Source organism: Dreissena polymorpha, chromosome 2, assembly GCF_020536995.1.
Source record: "Dreissena polymorpha isolate Duluth1 chromosome 2, UMN_Dpol_1.0, whole genome shotgun sequence".
NCBI lineage: Eukaryota > Metazoa > Mollusca > Bivalvia > Myida > Dreissenidae > Dreissena > Dreissena polymorpha.
This window is the reverse complement of record NC_068356.1, coordinates 74011901-74029595: the sequence shown is the minus strand read 5'-3', so window position 1 is coordinate 74029595 and position 17695 is coordinate 74011901. Positions and strand designations below refer to the sequence as shown.

The 17695-nt window shown below is 36.0% G+C and overlaps 1 protein-coding gene across 7 annotated transcripts in view; it reads right to left on the bottom strand.

The window, feature by feature from the left end:
• Positions 1–17695, bottom strand: part of LOC127867614 (PDZ and LIM domain protein 7-like) — a 56924-nt gene that overhangs the window by 3702 nt on the left and 35527 nt on the right. For 4 of the 7 annotated variants that reach the window (XM_052408906.1, XM_052408907.1, XM_052408908.1 and 1 more), the window contains 8 exons: positions 17576–17679; positions 17136–17295; positions 12662–12841; positions 8862–8905; positions 5987–6230; positions 5519–5705; positions 3938–4058; positions 3486–3601 (listed from right to left, as the gene is read on the bottom strand). In XM_052408906.1, coding sequence (XP_052264866.1) covers positions 3486–3601; positions 3938–4058; positions 5519–5705; positions 5987–6230; positions 8862–8905; positions 12662–12841; positions 17136–17295; positions 17576–17679 — 1156 coding nt within the window. Of the gene's footprint in view, positions 1–3485; positions 3602–3937; positions 4059–5518; positions 5706–5986; positions 6231–8861; positions 8906–12661; positions 12842–16637; positions 16678–17135; positions 17296–17575; positions 17680–17695 lie in introns of all 7 variants that reach the window. The other 3 variants (XM_052408910.1, XM_052408911.1, XM_052408912.1) reach the window with 3 other exon arrangements.

The window sequence follows — 17695 nt, the reverse complement described above, 5'->3', positions numbered from 1 at the left end:
AGAGTGTTAACAAGATTTTACTATAGCCATATAAGGAAAAATTCCCCACCCCTTGGAAGCCATTTTTTTCAAGCAAACATAATTATTTTCGAACTCATGCAAGATATCATTGAGACCAATCTTCTGACCAAATTTCATGATTATTGGACAATAAATATGGCCTCTAGAGTGTTAACATGGTTTTACTATAGCCATATATAGCCATATAAGGAAAAATGCCCGCCCCTGGTGGCCATGTTTTTAGAGCAACCTAAACCATTTTCGAACTCATCCAAGATGTCATTGGGACAAATCTTCTGACCAAGTTTCATGATGATCGGAAAATAAATGTGACCTCTACGAGTGTTAACAAGGTTTTACTATAGCCATATAAGGAAAATAGCCCCGCCCCTGTGGTGGCCATGTTTTTCAACCAACCGGCATCATTTTTGAACTCGTCCAAGATATTATTAGGATGAATCTTCTGACCGAGTTTCATGAAGATCGGACTATAAATGTGGCCTCTAGAGTGTTAACAAGATTTTACTATAGCCTTTTATAGCCATATAAGGAAAAATGCCCCGCCCCTTGGTGGCCATGTTTTTAGAGCAACCAAAACCATTTTCGAACTCATCCAAGATATCATTAAGACAAATCTTCTGACCATATTTCATCAAGATTGGACAATAAATGTGGCCTCTAGAATGTTAACAAGGTTTTACTATAGCCATATAAGGAAAAATGCCCTGCCCCCCCTGGCGGCCATGTTTTTCAACCAACCGGCATCATTTTCGAACTCGTGCAAGATATTATTGGGATGAATCTTCTGACCAAGTTTCATAACGATTGGACAATAAATGTGGCCTCTAGAGTGTTAACAAGATTTTACTATAGCAATATATAGCCATATAAGGAAAAATGCCCCGCCCCCTTGGCAGCCATGTTTTTCAAGCAAAGGTTACCATTTTTGAACTCATCAAAGATATCAGTGGGACAAATCTTCTGAGCAAGTTTCATGAAGATCAGAAAATAAATGTGGCCTCTAGAGTGTTAACAAGGTTTTACTATAGCCATATAAGGAAAAATGCGCCGCCCCCTGGCAGCCATGTTTTCAACCAACCGGCATCATTTTCGAACTCATCCAAGATATTATTGGGATGAATCTTCTGACCAAGTTTCATGAAGATCAGACAATAAATGTGGCCTCTATAGAGTGTTAACAAGATTTTACTATAGCCATATATAGCCATGTAAGGAAAATTGCCCCGCCCCTTGGCAGCCATGTTTTTCAAGCAAACGTAACCATTTTCGAACTCATCCAAGATATCATTGAAACCAATCTTCTGAGCAAGTTTCATGAAGATTGGACAATAAATGTGGCCTCTAGAGAGTGATCAAGGCAAATGTTGACGTGGCACAATGGACAACGCACGAGGGACGACGGACAAAAGGCGATCACAAAAGCTCACCATGAGCATGTTGTGCTCAGGTGAGCTAAAAAGTGTGATGGAAGGAAGAAAGGAAGGAAGCAAGGAAGTAAGGAACTACAAACTGGCAACTATATGCTCCACCGAAAATATTTCGGGGAGCATAAAAAGAACAACAACAGCACTTTGGCTATGTACATAAAATGCTAATGGAGGCCTTAAATTAAACAAGAGCACCGCATAATGGGTGCCACGCTCGGCTATGGGTGCAGTCTTGAATAAATGAAAGCTTGACAGATTTTTTTTTTTTTTTAGAATTCACAGTGACCTTGACCTTTGACCTAGTGACCCAAAATTGTGTGGCATGTAGAACTCATCAAGGTGCAGCTACATATGAAGTTTCAAAGTTGTAGGTTGAAGAACTTTGATTTTAGAGCCAATGTTCAAAACCTTGACCAGATGCTAAGGTTTTAGCACGACGGCGGACGGCGGACATGACGACGGACACAACGAGCTGGCTATGACAATACCTTGGGTTTTCTCCGAAAACAGCCGAGCTAATAAAAACAAAAGCTTTGTAAAAGATGACCAATATCTTTTCAACTTGATTTCAGGTATGTGTAAGAGCAAATAACTCTGGAATGCCATGTGTCTTGATAACTGCTTTACTCTTTGAAATCACAAGAGTTTCTACTTACAGAGCCCTTGGTGATTATTGGAGTTATACAACAGCAAAATCATGCAAAATAAATTTAAATATACTGAAACCATTTGTGTTTACAACATAGCTGCTGAACATATTACAAAGAAAACACAATCTGGATTAATGCTATCCAATATCTATTTACTTTCTGTACCAGGCCATTCCATACACAGACAATTTGAAAATGCAACTAAGTTCAAGCTTACTGACTAAGTACAAGACTACTGACTAAGTAAAGCAAACTAAGTACAAGCATACAAACTAAGTACAAATTACAAGCATACAAACTAAGTACAAGTGTAATAACTAAGTATAAGTGTTATAACTAAGTACAATCATAATAACAAAGTACAAGCATAATAACAAAGTACATAATACCTAAGTACAAGCATAATAACTAAGTAAAAGCATAATAACTAAGTACAAGCATAATAACTTAGTACCAAGATACTGACAAGGTACAAACATAATAACTAAGTACAAAGGTATTAACTAAGTATAACCATAATACATGTAACAAAGTACAAAGGTACCAACTCAGTTCAAGCATTAACATACCACAATGATACGGACAAGGTACAAGCACAATATCTAAGAACAAAGATACCGACTAGGTACATGCAAATAACTTATTACAAAGATACTGACAAGGTACAAGTGCAATAACTAAGAACAAAATTCTCGACTTGGTAGAAGCGCAATAACTTAGTACAAAGACAACGACTAGGTACAAGCATAATAACTAAGTTCAAAGATACCAACTAGGTACAAGGGCAATACCTAAGAACAAAGATACCAACTAGGTACAAGCGCAATAACTAAGAAAAAAGATACAGACTAGGTACAAGTGCAATAATTAAGTACAAAGGTACTGACTAGATACTAGCGCAATAACTAAGTACAAAGGTTCCACTAGGTTTAAGCCCAATAACAAAGTACTTAGATACTGACTAATTACAAGGGTAATAACTGAATGCAAAGGTGCCAAATAAATACTAGTGTAATGACTAAGTACAAAGTACCAACTAAGCGTGTTATACTAAGTACACGCCTAATAACTAAGTACAAGGTACCAACTAAGTACTAGCATAATAACTAAGCACAAGCATAATAACTAAGCACAAATGTACCAACTAAGTATAAGCCTAATAACTAAGTATAAGGTACCAACTAAATACTAGCATAATAACTAAGCACAATCATCATAACTAAGTACAAAGGTACCAAATAAGTACAAGCATAATAACTAAGTACAAAGGTTTTGACTGAGTACAAGTGTAATAACTAAGCGCAAAGGTACCAACTAAGTACAAGCATAATAACTAAGTACAAAGGTACCGACTAAGTACTAGCGTAATAACTAAGTACACACATACCGAGCAGTTGAAGCACTCAGAGTGGTAGTTGTTGCTCATGGCCTCCACCCACTTGTCTCCGGGCTCAATGGGGAAGTTGCAGGACGTGCACATCGTTTGGTACAGCTGGCGCCAATCTACAACAACATGAGTCAGTTTGGTAAAGATTTACACATCAACCTTTTGAAATTTAACATAAGCCAAGGTATAGCTAATGACAAGAACTTCTTTTCAACATCAGCTTGGTTTCTGTGGTAACCTGTTGTTTTGCCAAATGACCACATTATCATGGAATTTAGGGTACTCTACTAAAGAAGAATCTGCCTGAACAAGCTATGCTCACACATGTACTAAACATACACAGGACACACAACGTTACTTAATTAACTCAACAGGTGGTAATGCAATTTTCAGTGCTATCAATGGTGTTGTGATTGTAATATTGGTAAAGTAAGCCCACATATTGCACTCACCATTCTCGCAGTAGGGGTTGCCATCCTCCAGATGGAACTGTGTGCCCCCAATGGGCTGCTTGCAGTGGTAGCACAGGAAGCACGCAGGGTGGTACTGCTTGTTCAGTGCATTCACACACTCCTACAGGAGAGAGTAATGTTATGAAAAATAAGTGAAAGGATTGGAGTTCTTTGATCCATTATATGGCAAAAAAAACAACCATTCCCATTCTCCTGCAATATAGTGTTTTTTTTCCTAAATGTATGTTTAAATTCAGAGTTAAAGTTGAAACTTCACTCAGGATAAAGTTGAACCGCAAACCAGTAAGCTACAATTGAAATGTATGGTGCTTCAACTGGGGCTGAAAGAAATCATACACATTTGTTCTAGTATTACTATTCTTAAAATCAGTTAACATTTGCTAGATTGGTATTTTGTATAACTTCCCTGCAAAGGCATTTTTATGATAAGAACAAGAAATGTGTCAAGGACACTGATGCCTCCACAATGCATGTTTGAACACAGCCAAATCAACTTTAATAGTCTACAGCAGACAAAAAGACAAATGGCCAAAACTGGTTGCAGTCAGTATTTCCTCCATTAAAATGATCTACACATTTAACTGTGAAAGATTGAGGAAAGCAGTGAGAGGATTTGAACACACTTTCCTCTCTTTAAGATCACCTACATATGAAGGTAATTCAACTGTGAAAGATTGACGGAAATCCACTCAGTAGTTTAACAGGCATTCAGTGTTAATAACACAAGTATTCTTACAGAGAGCCGAATGCAATGCTTAATGCCTCCAACACCAAATTGAATGAAAACAACAAAAACATGGGTCTGGGTTTCAGTAGCTTTTTCATCTGTCTAGGGTAATAACTCCAAAAAACCCTTTTTCCCAAACTCATAAGCCACTCTACGGCTGTGGCCCCTTACTAGGGTTGGCATGTGTTTATTGTTGACACGTATGAATGCTCAAATAATTGTCATATGTTTGATATCCTTATGCCTCAGAAAAACAAACTGGCGTTATAACACGTCTGCCATGCTGGGTTGTAACAATTACAACACAAGCTGCATTTCAAGACATTTATTCATAGGGGTGGGGTTATAACTCTACAACTACCGATCTCCCAAATCTCCCTAATCTCCCAAGCTCAATAGCCACGCTCCGACTGTCGCCCCACACGAGGGTTTGCGTGGCAACCTCCTACTCTCCAGCACCAATCTCTTTGCTCTCCGGCCCCAGTCTCCATACTCAATCTCCAAACCTTCTCCCAGAGCTACAACCGTCCATAGGAATGCATATGTAAACAACCTATTACTGGACATGACAGTGTTATACATCTATTCCATTAGCTTACATTAACAAGAGCTGTTAGAGGAAAGCTCGCTCGCCTTTCTTGCTGTTGTCCGAGTTTCTGGCTTTTTAAATCAAACTGTATATTTATTAGTAAGTAATACAAACTATCATGTATTTCATTATTTTCAGATTATCAGCGTATTAAAAAGGCACTTAAGCATTGACTTTGAGCAAAATAGGCGTACAAATCTGCAAACAATCTCTCTTTTTTTTTTACAGTAATTTATTCACTCACCCCAATGATAGCGGCATCACACTTGAAGCAGTGCGGGGCGAAGTAGAGCTCATAGTCCTTCTCGCAGTAGAGGAAGCCTCCCTCCTCAACGAAACCCATGTCAACCAGCTTGTTACCGCAGCGAGGGTTGGCGCAGATGAAGTGATCCGGGCACCAACTCTTTCCCATAGCAGTCACGAAGGGGCCTCTGTAAGCAAAGAGATTAAAATAAGGAATGAATGAAATGGGGCTCTGTTAATGGAGATGAAAAATTAGGAATCAATCACAATTGACTTTGTGATTGAAGAGGTAAAAATTGGAATAAATGATATGGGCTTCTGTTATTAGAGAGGAAGATTTCAGAATGAATGAAAATTAAGATTTAAACTCCGTCCCCTTTTAAAATTATCCCATTGTGACAAAACGACATTTTGAGCACATTTTGCCATCACTGACCGTACCAAGCTGCAATATTTCTTTCATGCCTACCTGATGGGTCCGCCACACGAAGCACACACAGGCACTCTACCAGCATCCCCCGTCTTTATGACAGCGTCTCCCATCCTACCCCGTATCGCACCCATGCCCGTTGGTTTGGGCGGGGCAGCAGTGGAGTGCGCTGGCTGGGAAGGGGCTGTCTTGGGTGCCATTGCGGGTGTGAAGGGCTTGGACACGGGAGCTGCAGGTGCTGCTGGACCACCCTGACCAGGGGCCCAGACACCAGGCTTAGGAGCTTAGATGGAGTAAGAAGAATGTTAATTAAGATTTTATCCATTGCTTTTTGCTTTTCAGCACCTTATATTTTATTTTTATTATTTTAAGTATCTTTCAGGTCTGTTTCATAAGGTTTTACCAGTACTTAGTGTCTTAAGGGGATATTTTGAAAATGCTTCTAGAGTGGTTATTAAATCCACAGTATTGACAACGCCATCGCAACCTTATTCAAATATTTGTTATCATGATAAAATAAGTAAATGTTTCCAATATAAACAAGAGTGCCAAACTGTCACAAGATACGCCCATTTAAAGGTTTTGGACAACTTGATAACTTTACCATGACTCATATTTGAACTTGACCTACATATCATCTAGACACAACTTCTGACCAAATTTGGTGAAGAACAGATTAAAACTACTTCAATTAGAGAGCGGACACCATGCTAAATGCTTGAAATGCACTAAGTGACCTTGTGATCTAATTTTTGACCCTGCATGACCCATATTCAAATTTGACCTAGATATTGTCTAGATACAACTTCTGACCAAGTAATGTGATTATCAGATGAAAACTACTTCTATTACAGAGCGGACACCATGCTAAATGCTTGAAATGCACTAAGTGACCTCGTGACCTAGTTTTTGATCCGGCATGATCCATATTCGAACTTGACCTAGATATTGTCCAGATACAACTTCTGACCAAGTTTGGTGAAGATCGGATAAAAACTACTTCAATTAGAGAGCGGACACCATGCTAAATGCTTGAAATGCACTAAGTGACCCTGTGACCTAGTTTTTGACCCGGCATAACCCATATTCGAACTTGACCTAGATATTGTCTAGATAAAACTTCTGACCAAGTTTGGTGAAGATCGGATGAAAACTATTTGAATTAGAGAGCGGACACTGCTGTGGACGCCGCCCGCCCGCCGCCAAGGCGAAACTATAATACGTCCCGTTTTTTTAAAACGGGCGTATAAAAATGAAACTTACCAATAAACATGTTGTTAAAAATAACTCGTTTCAAAAATCGCGAAAAAAATAAACCCGATGAAAATATCGCAAAATAAAACTGGATAAAAATATTGCATAAAAATATTGCATGTGTTAATCGGTTGCATGTCTCCAATCAGACCTGACTGATATATAATCTATATACTACCTCTGACCAAGTTTGGTGAATTCAACTTGAACTAGAGCTTTGTCACTGAATGTGACTTATACCCCCATACCACTTTGACGCAGGATAAAAAGTTGTTTAAAAGTTTCGGATGAATACAATTTGAATTAGAGTCCGGACAAAGTGGCGCCGTTGAAAATGCACTAATTGACCCTATGACCTAGTTCTTGACCCGACATGACCCATATTCGAACTTGACCTAGATATCAACTAGATGCAACTACTGACCAAGTTTGGTAAAGATCGGATGAATACAATTTGAATAAGAGTCCGGACAAAGTGGCGCTGTTGAAAATGGACTAATTGACCCTATGACCTAGTTTTTTACCTGGCATGACCCATATTCGAACTTGGCCTAGATATCAACTAGATGCAACTACTGACCAAGTTTGGTGAAGATAAGATTTATACAATTTGAATTAGAGTCCGGACAAAGTAAAATGCACTAATTGACCCTTTGACCTAGTTTTTGACCCAGCATGACCCATATTCGGACTTGACCTAGATATCAACTAGATGCAACTACTGACCAAGTTTGGTGAAGATCGGATGAATACAATTTGAATTAGAGTCCGGACAAAGTGGCGCCGTTGAAAATGCACTAATTGACCCTATGACCTAGTTTTTGACCCGGCATGACCCATATTCGAACTTGGCCTATATATCAACTAGATGCAACTGCTGACCAAGTTTGGTGAAGATCGGATGAATACAATTTGAAATAGAGTCCGGACAAAGTGGCCCCTTTGAAAATGCACTTATTGACCCTATGACCTAGTTTTTGACCCGGCATGACCCATATTCGAACTTGGCCTAGATATCAACTAGATGCAACTGCTGACCAAGTTTGGTGAAGATCGGATGAATACAATTTGAATTAGAGTCCGGACAAAGTGATGCCTTCCGCCCGCCGCCCGCCCGCCGCCCGCCCGCCCGCCCGCCCGCCAAGGGGTTTCACATAATACGTCCCGTATTTTATACGGGCGTATAAAAAGTAATCGTGCGACTTTGCGGAAAAAATTAAATGGGTGAAAATGTTAATACCAATTTTATCACACCAATATTCTTCTTTACTTCACAAAAGTTGTACTCTACAAAGCAAGAAAATAGCTGGATTCTCCCTGCTCATAAATGGAACTAACAATTAGAGCCTTGTTCGGATAAAACTGGGCTTAATGCATGTGCGTCAACTGTTGTCCCAGATTAGCCTGTGCAGTTCTCACAGGCAAATCAAGGATGACACTTTTCCACTTTTATGGAACTTTCCGTTAAAAGGAATTCTCCTCTTACCGAAAATACAGTTTAAGCGATAAGTGTCATTCCTGATTGGACTGTGTGGACTGCACAGGCTAATCTGGAATGACACTGCAAGCACATTCATAACCCCCAGTTTTCCTAGAACTAAATCACATTATATGTATACTAAATAATAAATCCGGCGTATTGACACGAGACTTCACCTACCTGCAGGTGCCTTGGGAGGGGCAGGAGCAGGTGGAGGCCCCTCACTGTAAGATAAAAATGCACTGCAATATTATACAGTACTGTATGTAACTATATGTGAGAAGGATGCACCACAATATTATTCAATACTATATGCAACCATATGTGAGACGGATGCAACCCAATAATATTCAATATCTCACCTCCTACAAAAATGACCTAATCTGCATTGCTTAGAGCCGTTTCATGCCCATGGTGTATTTTCCATACACGCCGAGTAATTTCCATACACCCGGAGTAATTGAATAGTCGGTTGAGATATAATCGTTACACAGTTAGTAACTGATGGTGAATGGGATATACACCCTCAGTACTTTCATACCATACTCGAGCTTAGCTTCGCTCTCCTATGGTATGAAATTACTGAGGGTGTATATCCCGAACACCATTAGTTACTAACAGTGTAACTAATAATACTATATGGGACCATAATTATGTGACATTGCCTCAATATTATATTGTATAAAAAATTTCATTTAAGTAATTCACTTCTAAACGAAAATCTAAGCGAAAAGTGTCATCCCTGATTAAACTACAAAGGCTAATTATCTGGGACAATACTTGATACACATAAGGCATTAAACCAAGCTTTCACAGAGGCCAGCAAAGTAGTTTAATCTCACATACATTTTGCTATATCTATGGCTATTTTGATGAATTCATTAAAGTCCCTGTAATTCTTACTAAATGAAACTGAGGTCATTTCACATCGAACATTTTATCTGAACTTAATGAGTACAGCAATAACTGAAGGTTGTCTTCAGAAGCTTGGTGACTACAGACACTGATATGGCAAAAGAATGACCTAAAGTATGAGATCAATGGAACACTTGACAAACACCATGTCTCTAACCAGTCAGTCACAACCACAACCTTCCTGTGGTATCCTGTCTTATCCAGTCAAACACCACTTCAGTGTTTAGGGAAATTGTTTAGTGAATTTAAAGATCACCAAGCGTCGAAAATATGAGTAGTAGATTTAACTGTACGTCTTTAGGTTTTTTTTAATGTAAATAAGTTAATGACAGGCTCTTTAATACCGGTACATGAAATGTTTTTAAAATGTGTTTATTTAAAATGGAAAATATTTTTTTAATATATCTTCAGGGAAGTCAATTAAAGCCATAATATATGTGTTTATGGCTTATTATAATGATATGACAATACAGAGGCTAAACAAATAAAAGGGTTCTAAGTAATTCAAGTTCTATTTCTAAACAAGAGATGTGTTTGTCAGAGCACAATGCCCCCTATTGCGCCGCTTTGAAGCCATATATTTGACCTTTGACCTTGAAGAATGACCTTGACCTTTCACCACTCAAAATGTGCAGCTCCATGAGATACACATGCATGCCAAATATCAAGTTGCTATCTTCAATAATGCAAAAGTTATTGCAAAACTTTAACCAAGGTTAAAGTTTTGGGACACACACAATGAATGAATGACAGACTGTTAGACAGACAGGCAAAAAACAATATGCCCCCGATCTTTCGATCCGTGGGCATAAAAAGTAAGAAAAGTAAGAAAAATAGCTCACATGCTTAAGTCAATATGATTAATCATTTTCAATAAAAGAAATCAGACAAGAAAATAGTTTTTCTAATAGACACCAACTTAGATTGCATAATTAATGTTTCTACCAACATTGTTATTCATTAAATTTAAATAATTAGTAGTTTATGCAAGTAAAGTACTTACTTAAACATTTGATACAATGTTGCCTTATTGTGGACATGACAGTGCTGGTTGGTAATTAAAAAAATAAAATAATGAAAAAACACACATCAATTTATGTTGCCAAAATGGGAAGATCTATAGATATTCTTAAAGTAACATTACTACTCAAAATCAACAAAAATGTCGTACAATTGTTCGTAAAATAAACTTAACCAATTAAAAATCAGTGTTCCTTATGGCAATTGCCGAAATCTCAACGCCAGATGTGGTCTGGTAAAATAGATGTTTGTAGATACAAAATGCTCGTTTTTATTATTGTTTTGCATATCTATTCATACGACACATGAACACTAACATAGTGTTCCTGTGTCGTATGAAAAGATATATTCGCGGGAATTAATTATGGCTACAAATAAATAAAAACGAGCATTTTGTATCTACAAAAATCTATGTAATCATACCACATCTAGCGTTGAAATTTTGGCTATTGCCACAAGGAACACTGATTGTTAAGGTGTTAACTTTATTTTAAGAAATACTTAACAAAATTTTCGTTGATTTTGAGCGTTATATAGACTTTAAAAAAGCAAGAACATCTTATTAAAAAGCGAGAACATCTTATTTTCACAGTAGTCTTAAAGTGAAAGATGAAAAAGAATCTTTTAATTGGAGAGATGTTTCGTGTTTAAAAAAGGTCTCAATATCTTGTAAAGAAGGGAAATCCTCCCTGTTTTTGCCAATAGATGGACTGAACCACTGAATAATAGTTCAACAATATCACACGTACATGACCAACTTTAAAAACATCTTCACTAGCAAGCAGAAAACCACTCTTCAAAACCAATTAATAAGTAGAAGCTATGGCGACAATTCAAACTGCAAACAGTTGGACAGTGCACAGAAACCGCATGCGGATTTTGAAAACCTAAATTAAAGCTCACTAGTCAAGCCTTCATTACATGTATTTCAGCAATACACATTCAACAATCTGAGAACAAATTAATTAAATTAGGATATGATTGTTAACAGATGCATGCATGCATTGAAGACACATTTAGAATGTGTCAGTGCAAAGTGTTAGCAAGGTGGAATAGTAAGTACGAATATATGCATAACTCAAGTAATAGAAATAATCCATCATTGACATTTAAAGACATGATACACTAAAATAATATAAGTATAAGTTAAAAGCATAAAATTGTTTTGACTGTTTCATACTATACGCATAGCAGGCTCACAAGAAAAATTATCAGAACTAAAACCTTGTATAAAAATTTCATTCTAACAAAACAAACCTTAAAATAGTAAACATTCTACTATCAGCTTAAAATCATCATAAACAATTTCATTGTGACCAAGACAAGAAATTTGTATGTATTGCTGACACATGTTCACCCAAAATTTAGAAATAACAAGTTAGCAAATCAACACCACCCTTACATCACACTTGATTTACCAGAATTGTCTTTCTATATTTTTAAATGTGACGGATTGTTCCGGAACGTAAATTTCAGCCTTAAAATGACGGCATTCATTTTCATGAACAAGTTGGAATGTTTCAGATGGTTGATAAAGCTTGACTTCAGTGTCACCTTGACCTACGTGGTTTGTGAAGCTTTTTTCAGGTGACTGAACTAAATTCCCTCTGTAAATGTGCAGAAACCAAAGTCTTAAAAAGTAGTTTGCAATATTACTGCACAAGCTATTTTCTTTTACCAAAATATTATATTTAAGTAGAATTGCCAAATAAACCTACTATTTATTGCAAAGAATAATTGTTTTCTAAAGGGGGCAATGTTATAACTATCGTAACTTACAGGTCCCTGTTCAAAGCAAAGCCAATTGTTTTCTGAAGGGGGCAATGTTATAACCATTCGTAACTTACAGGTCCCTGTTCAAAACAAAGCCTCTTTATGAAATATTCCTGTTCTATACAATAATTGATGTACAAATTCAATTATTGTTACTTACCTAATAATGTTTGTCCTGGACTATTAATATTTACCATAAAATCTAATTTACATTTTCTTCCCCAAAAATAAATTTCTTAATAAAATTATTCTAATGAAAATAACAAAATTACCCCAATTGTTTTTCTAAAACTCTTATAGTTCGAGTTTGTTTAACTTCAACTGGTTTTTCATCCAATTTGTTCTCGTCCGGATGTTCTTGTTCATGTATAAGCTTAAAAGTTTCGGACGGGAGATACACACGTTTCCCTGAGGCATCAAACTTGATCTCCTCTTGTTCCGTATCGCTGTTCCTGTAAAAATGGTGAACCATGCAATAATAATAGGCATGCTGGGGTGAGGAGAAATAACAGTAAAAAAGACGAGGAAGATCTCATACAAATTTATTTGGAAAAAGGAAACTTTTTTATTATAATATGGTGATGGTGATAATCGGTATATTGTAAATGTGACATACATGTAGGCATATGATTATTTGTGATTTTTTAGTCTTCTAAAGAGTATAATTAGTTAAGGACGGTATAGAGGGAAGGGATGCCTTTGGTGTTATAATTGTTATAATTGTTTCAGATCTTCCTCATCAAGTTATGCAAATATAATAACATAAACAAAACACAGGCTTCAATGGTGGCACAACACTAAGCATATTTTAAGTACACAAGTTTTTGTGTTATTTCTGAAAACAAATGGCATCTGAGGCATACTTATTAAACCATTGAGTGCATACAGTGTTGTTTACTTAGACTTCATTAACAACATTATTAAAATTCTAACCCAACCTGACAATATTTTTTCAACTATGATTTGAACTATAGTTCAAAGTTTCAACTCATTTTTTAGTTTAATGGCAATATAAGAACACACAATTTTAAAGCACATCATTTTTCAATGAATATACATGTGGAATTGATAAAAACAAATAATATTAAAGGATAATTGTAATAAAAAAATAATTAAATAAATATTGCCTCATTCCTTTATAAAAATAGGTGTGTTGTGCCACAAATGAATCTTTCTATATAAATGAAATAAATGTCTTTTCAAACAATTATTATATAATTCATGCAAGTTAGTTAGTGGTACAACAATAAATAACTAAAACAGTAACTAAAGATGACATATGACCTTGCAATGGCTCATTTCAACTAAATTAGTATTCGTACAAATGTCAAAATTGTGTTGCTCGTTACTTCACATCGATCACATTAAAAGACAAAGAGCTTCAGGATGATTTGTTGATTCGAATGCACAAGTTTCTGGGCAATAAATATTGTGACATACACATTACCAAAATTTTCCTTAGTCCAAGGGGACATAAGTCTGCAAAGAATATCACAACATCCATCAAAATAACATCTTGCACCTCTACATAGTATAAACATCATAATTATATATGAAGTTTATTGTTGAAAGGCAGAAAACTGTTAGACTAGCTTGAGACACAAACTTCAATTGTGCAGCATGACAAACCAACCAACCAACTGACCAACCAGCAGGGTGGTTCCATGACCCCTTCAAAATAACATAGTTTTAATCCTGGATATGCAATCGAAGCGGTAGAAAAAAAACAACCATCAACATTTTGTAATAAGAAAAATTATGAAAATTAAAAGAGAGAAAATCAACAAATTTGAATGGCTTAAGTATGTAGAAAATAGTTTAAATAAAGTGTGTAAGATTTGTAACTACTAATATTTACACGCTAATATACCAGTAAATATAATAAATACTAGCTTCTATGTAAATAAGTTATTGTATACTAGCTTATGGATACAAGATAAGGAATGTTCATAGTTACATTGTTCTATTTGTATTCAGTGATAAAATATCTGTGATATTTTAAACAATAAAATATGTTAAATTGATATCTGCGGCCAAATAAATTTTGTTTATTGAATCCCTTGATAAACGGTGTAATCCTAAAAAAAAAATTGATTAAAGGGTAATGGTTCTTGAGCAAGGCAAATCTCTTCATTGGTATCAAATTACTAATGAAGTTTAATGATTGTTGAAATCTTGTATCATATCTGAGATATAGCCCTAAAAAGTTACATCATACAAAAACAACAACGGGCAATAACTCTTATTTAAGAAAGTTAAGGGTTATGTTCCTTAAGCATGACGCTTCTCGTCATTTATATTAATACACCCATGAAGTTTTATGTTGAAACCTTACATAGCTTATGAGATACAATGTATAGCCCTGAAAAGTTTCATCAAACAAAAACAACACCTTACATAGCTTATGAGATACAATGCATAGCCCTGAAAAGTTACATCAAACAAAAACAACAAAGGGCAATAACTAATATTTAAGAAAGTGTAGGGTTATGGTTCATGTTTAGGGAACTTCTCCTCATTGTTATGTATACACCCATGATGCCTCATGTTGACATCTTATATAGTTTCTTAGATATAGCCTTAAAAAGTTTGTGACAGACTGACGGACAGACAGCGCCAATTATATATCCCTCCGCCTTTGGGGAGCGATAACAAAGTATGGAGTACAAGACTCTTTTACTAGTGCTTGCACATATATTTATTGTACAATACTGATACCACTGCATATCCATGTATCAATTAAATACACGAGATTTTATTGTTAAAAAACATGCTTAAATTTTAAATGTGCATGAACTGCATTCAACAATCGTTCATGCTTCATAAAATAAAATTACTATAAATGGATAAAAAAAATAACATGAAACTGACCAAATGTGGCCAAGATCTCAAACAAAGGCTGCACAGCACACATCCAGCAATCAACAAAACTGTGACGCGGTCAGCAAAAATGAATCCTGTGGCGGAAACTACATTATTGAGAAAACATAACATGAAAATTGTTGCATGATTTCTTCAACTTATTTTCTCTTTAAATTAACGTTCATGTCATTACAACGAAGCAGTTTCGATAAAACATGCCATAACTACTAATCACAATCTAGTTAGCTTGTAACTATGATAATGTGAAATTAATACATAATTTTTTTCATAAGGGTTATATCCCCTGAGTCACAGGTATTGCTCATCGCCTTTTGTGTAAATAATGTTGTTAAGATATTGGTAATATCATTTATGTATTTTTTCATCTTAAAAACTTAAACTTAAAAACATTTTTTGTTGTTGTCATTGTATATTTATTTGCTTTTCCAAATACAGACAATTTAACTCCAAAGTAATTCTACTATCAATAACATTCGGTAAATAGCGATAAATGGCATTAAATATTTTTGGTCTATAACTTTTTTTGCAGAAACACATGTTGTTCGCAAGCAAACAAAAAAAATGGTACAGGCATAAATCTTTCTACATTTTATTTCTTAAAGAGGGTATTAATTGAAAATGTAAACGACTGAAAACATTAATTGCACATCAAAAACTGAAAATGTCATGTTTCATCCATAGGACTCATGTTTGCCGCCCCGGTCACAAATACATCCTCCTCCTCATCCTCCTCATGAGGATCCTCCTCCTCATCCTCATCATCCTCAACTCCCTCATCACGGTTTATATATCCTTCTACAATCCCAGTAATCACATGTTACAGATAGGCGATGCTATTTTCTCTTTATATAAATATATTAATGCAAAACTATTGTATCTTATATAGGAATGGTTAAGCAGATTCAACAGTTTCACACCTAACTCTCGCATAGCGCTCAAGATTTTACCCTATTGAGTTTCAGATATCACATGTAGATTTAGACCCCTAATTAAAATATATCTTTAACAAGCTTATCTTGAGTTTAACTTAAAGAAAACAATATTTATCAAACTCCTTTAAACTTTAATAAACATTAAAATAACTTGTAGATGATTTAATCAATATGAAAATATGTTTATAAAAACAATATAATTTATAATTTATCAAGTTGAAAAAAGTCTTGGCAGGAACAAATGTTTTAAGGATATGTTTTTCACATTTCATGTGCTAGAATATTTGCTTGTCAATAAAAAAATCTCAATTGGCTACATCCGTTTTTTACACCATCTTTGTTTTACTCGCTACAAAGAGTACAAAAATTGAAACTAGCGAAAGGGACACAACTACTGCAAATTATTACAGGGAGATAACTCCATGCTTTATACCTCTTCCAAGGGGCATTACTGCCATAGGAGGGAGAGGGCTCTGCAATAAAATAGCATTAATATTTTAGGTGCTTGTTAAATGTTACATAATAATAACATTGGCATGGCATAACTTCAAAACTGAAATCTGCATTACTTTGACTTTTCTGTTCTGTGTGTGTGTATGTAGTTTCATCATACGTATATTTGAGTTTCCTTAGTTAACATCATCAATTTATTTGTGCCCAAATTGCCTTCACTTTGTTTTATTCTGAATATAATAATGAATATTCTGACACCGATGTGTACAGTGTCAGCAATATTTCCACTGCTAATTAGAAACACAAACCAACCAAAAATATTACCATATAGTTGGGCTTAATGCGTTTATTTCCACAGACATTAACAGAGAGATGCTATGCAGCAAAACAAAGTGAACAGTTTTCCAGACTTTGAAATTATGCCAAAATGCCGGTTAGTTCTTATGACTAACAGTAATGTACATGAGACTAAGTTTACCCCTCTGACTTCTTTTCAGGCCCAGCTATTAGCTGCTGCTGTTTTTGTTTGTTCTCAGTGGAATACAGGCCTCCAGGGGCATTAAACTGTTTTTTGACCGTGGCATTTGGCGACGGGCTTCGCCGTAAATCTACCGTCGGACGAAGGGCTGCAGGGGGTTCTGTAAGAAATCCTTCATGAGGCATACATGCACTGTGTTCAGGAACATTTGAGGCCATATTCGTGATTGTGTATCAGGAATAAAACAAGCTAAACATGTCTTCTTTTTTTTAAACAGATTTGCTTCATACATACAGAATTTCCCTAAAGACGCTGATTATTTAGTTGACCCTTATAGTTTCACAGGTGTCTATAGGAGCTGCCTCAATGAATGTGATATGGAAATGGGTGTCTGAATTTGTCTGCAAGTGTTGGTGTGTGACAGTGTCCATGGTACGTACCCTGGCCACTTTCCAGGGTGTCCTGCAGGTACTTGAAGGAGCGTGACTGGTGACTCACGTTGCCACGGTCATCTGCCTCTTCATACTTGGAGTAGCTCGGTTGACTGCAAACATCAACAA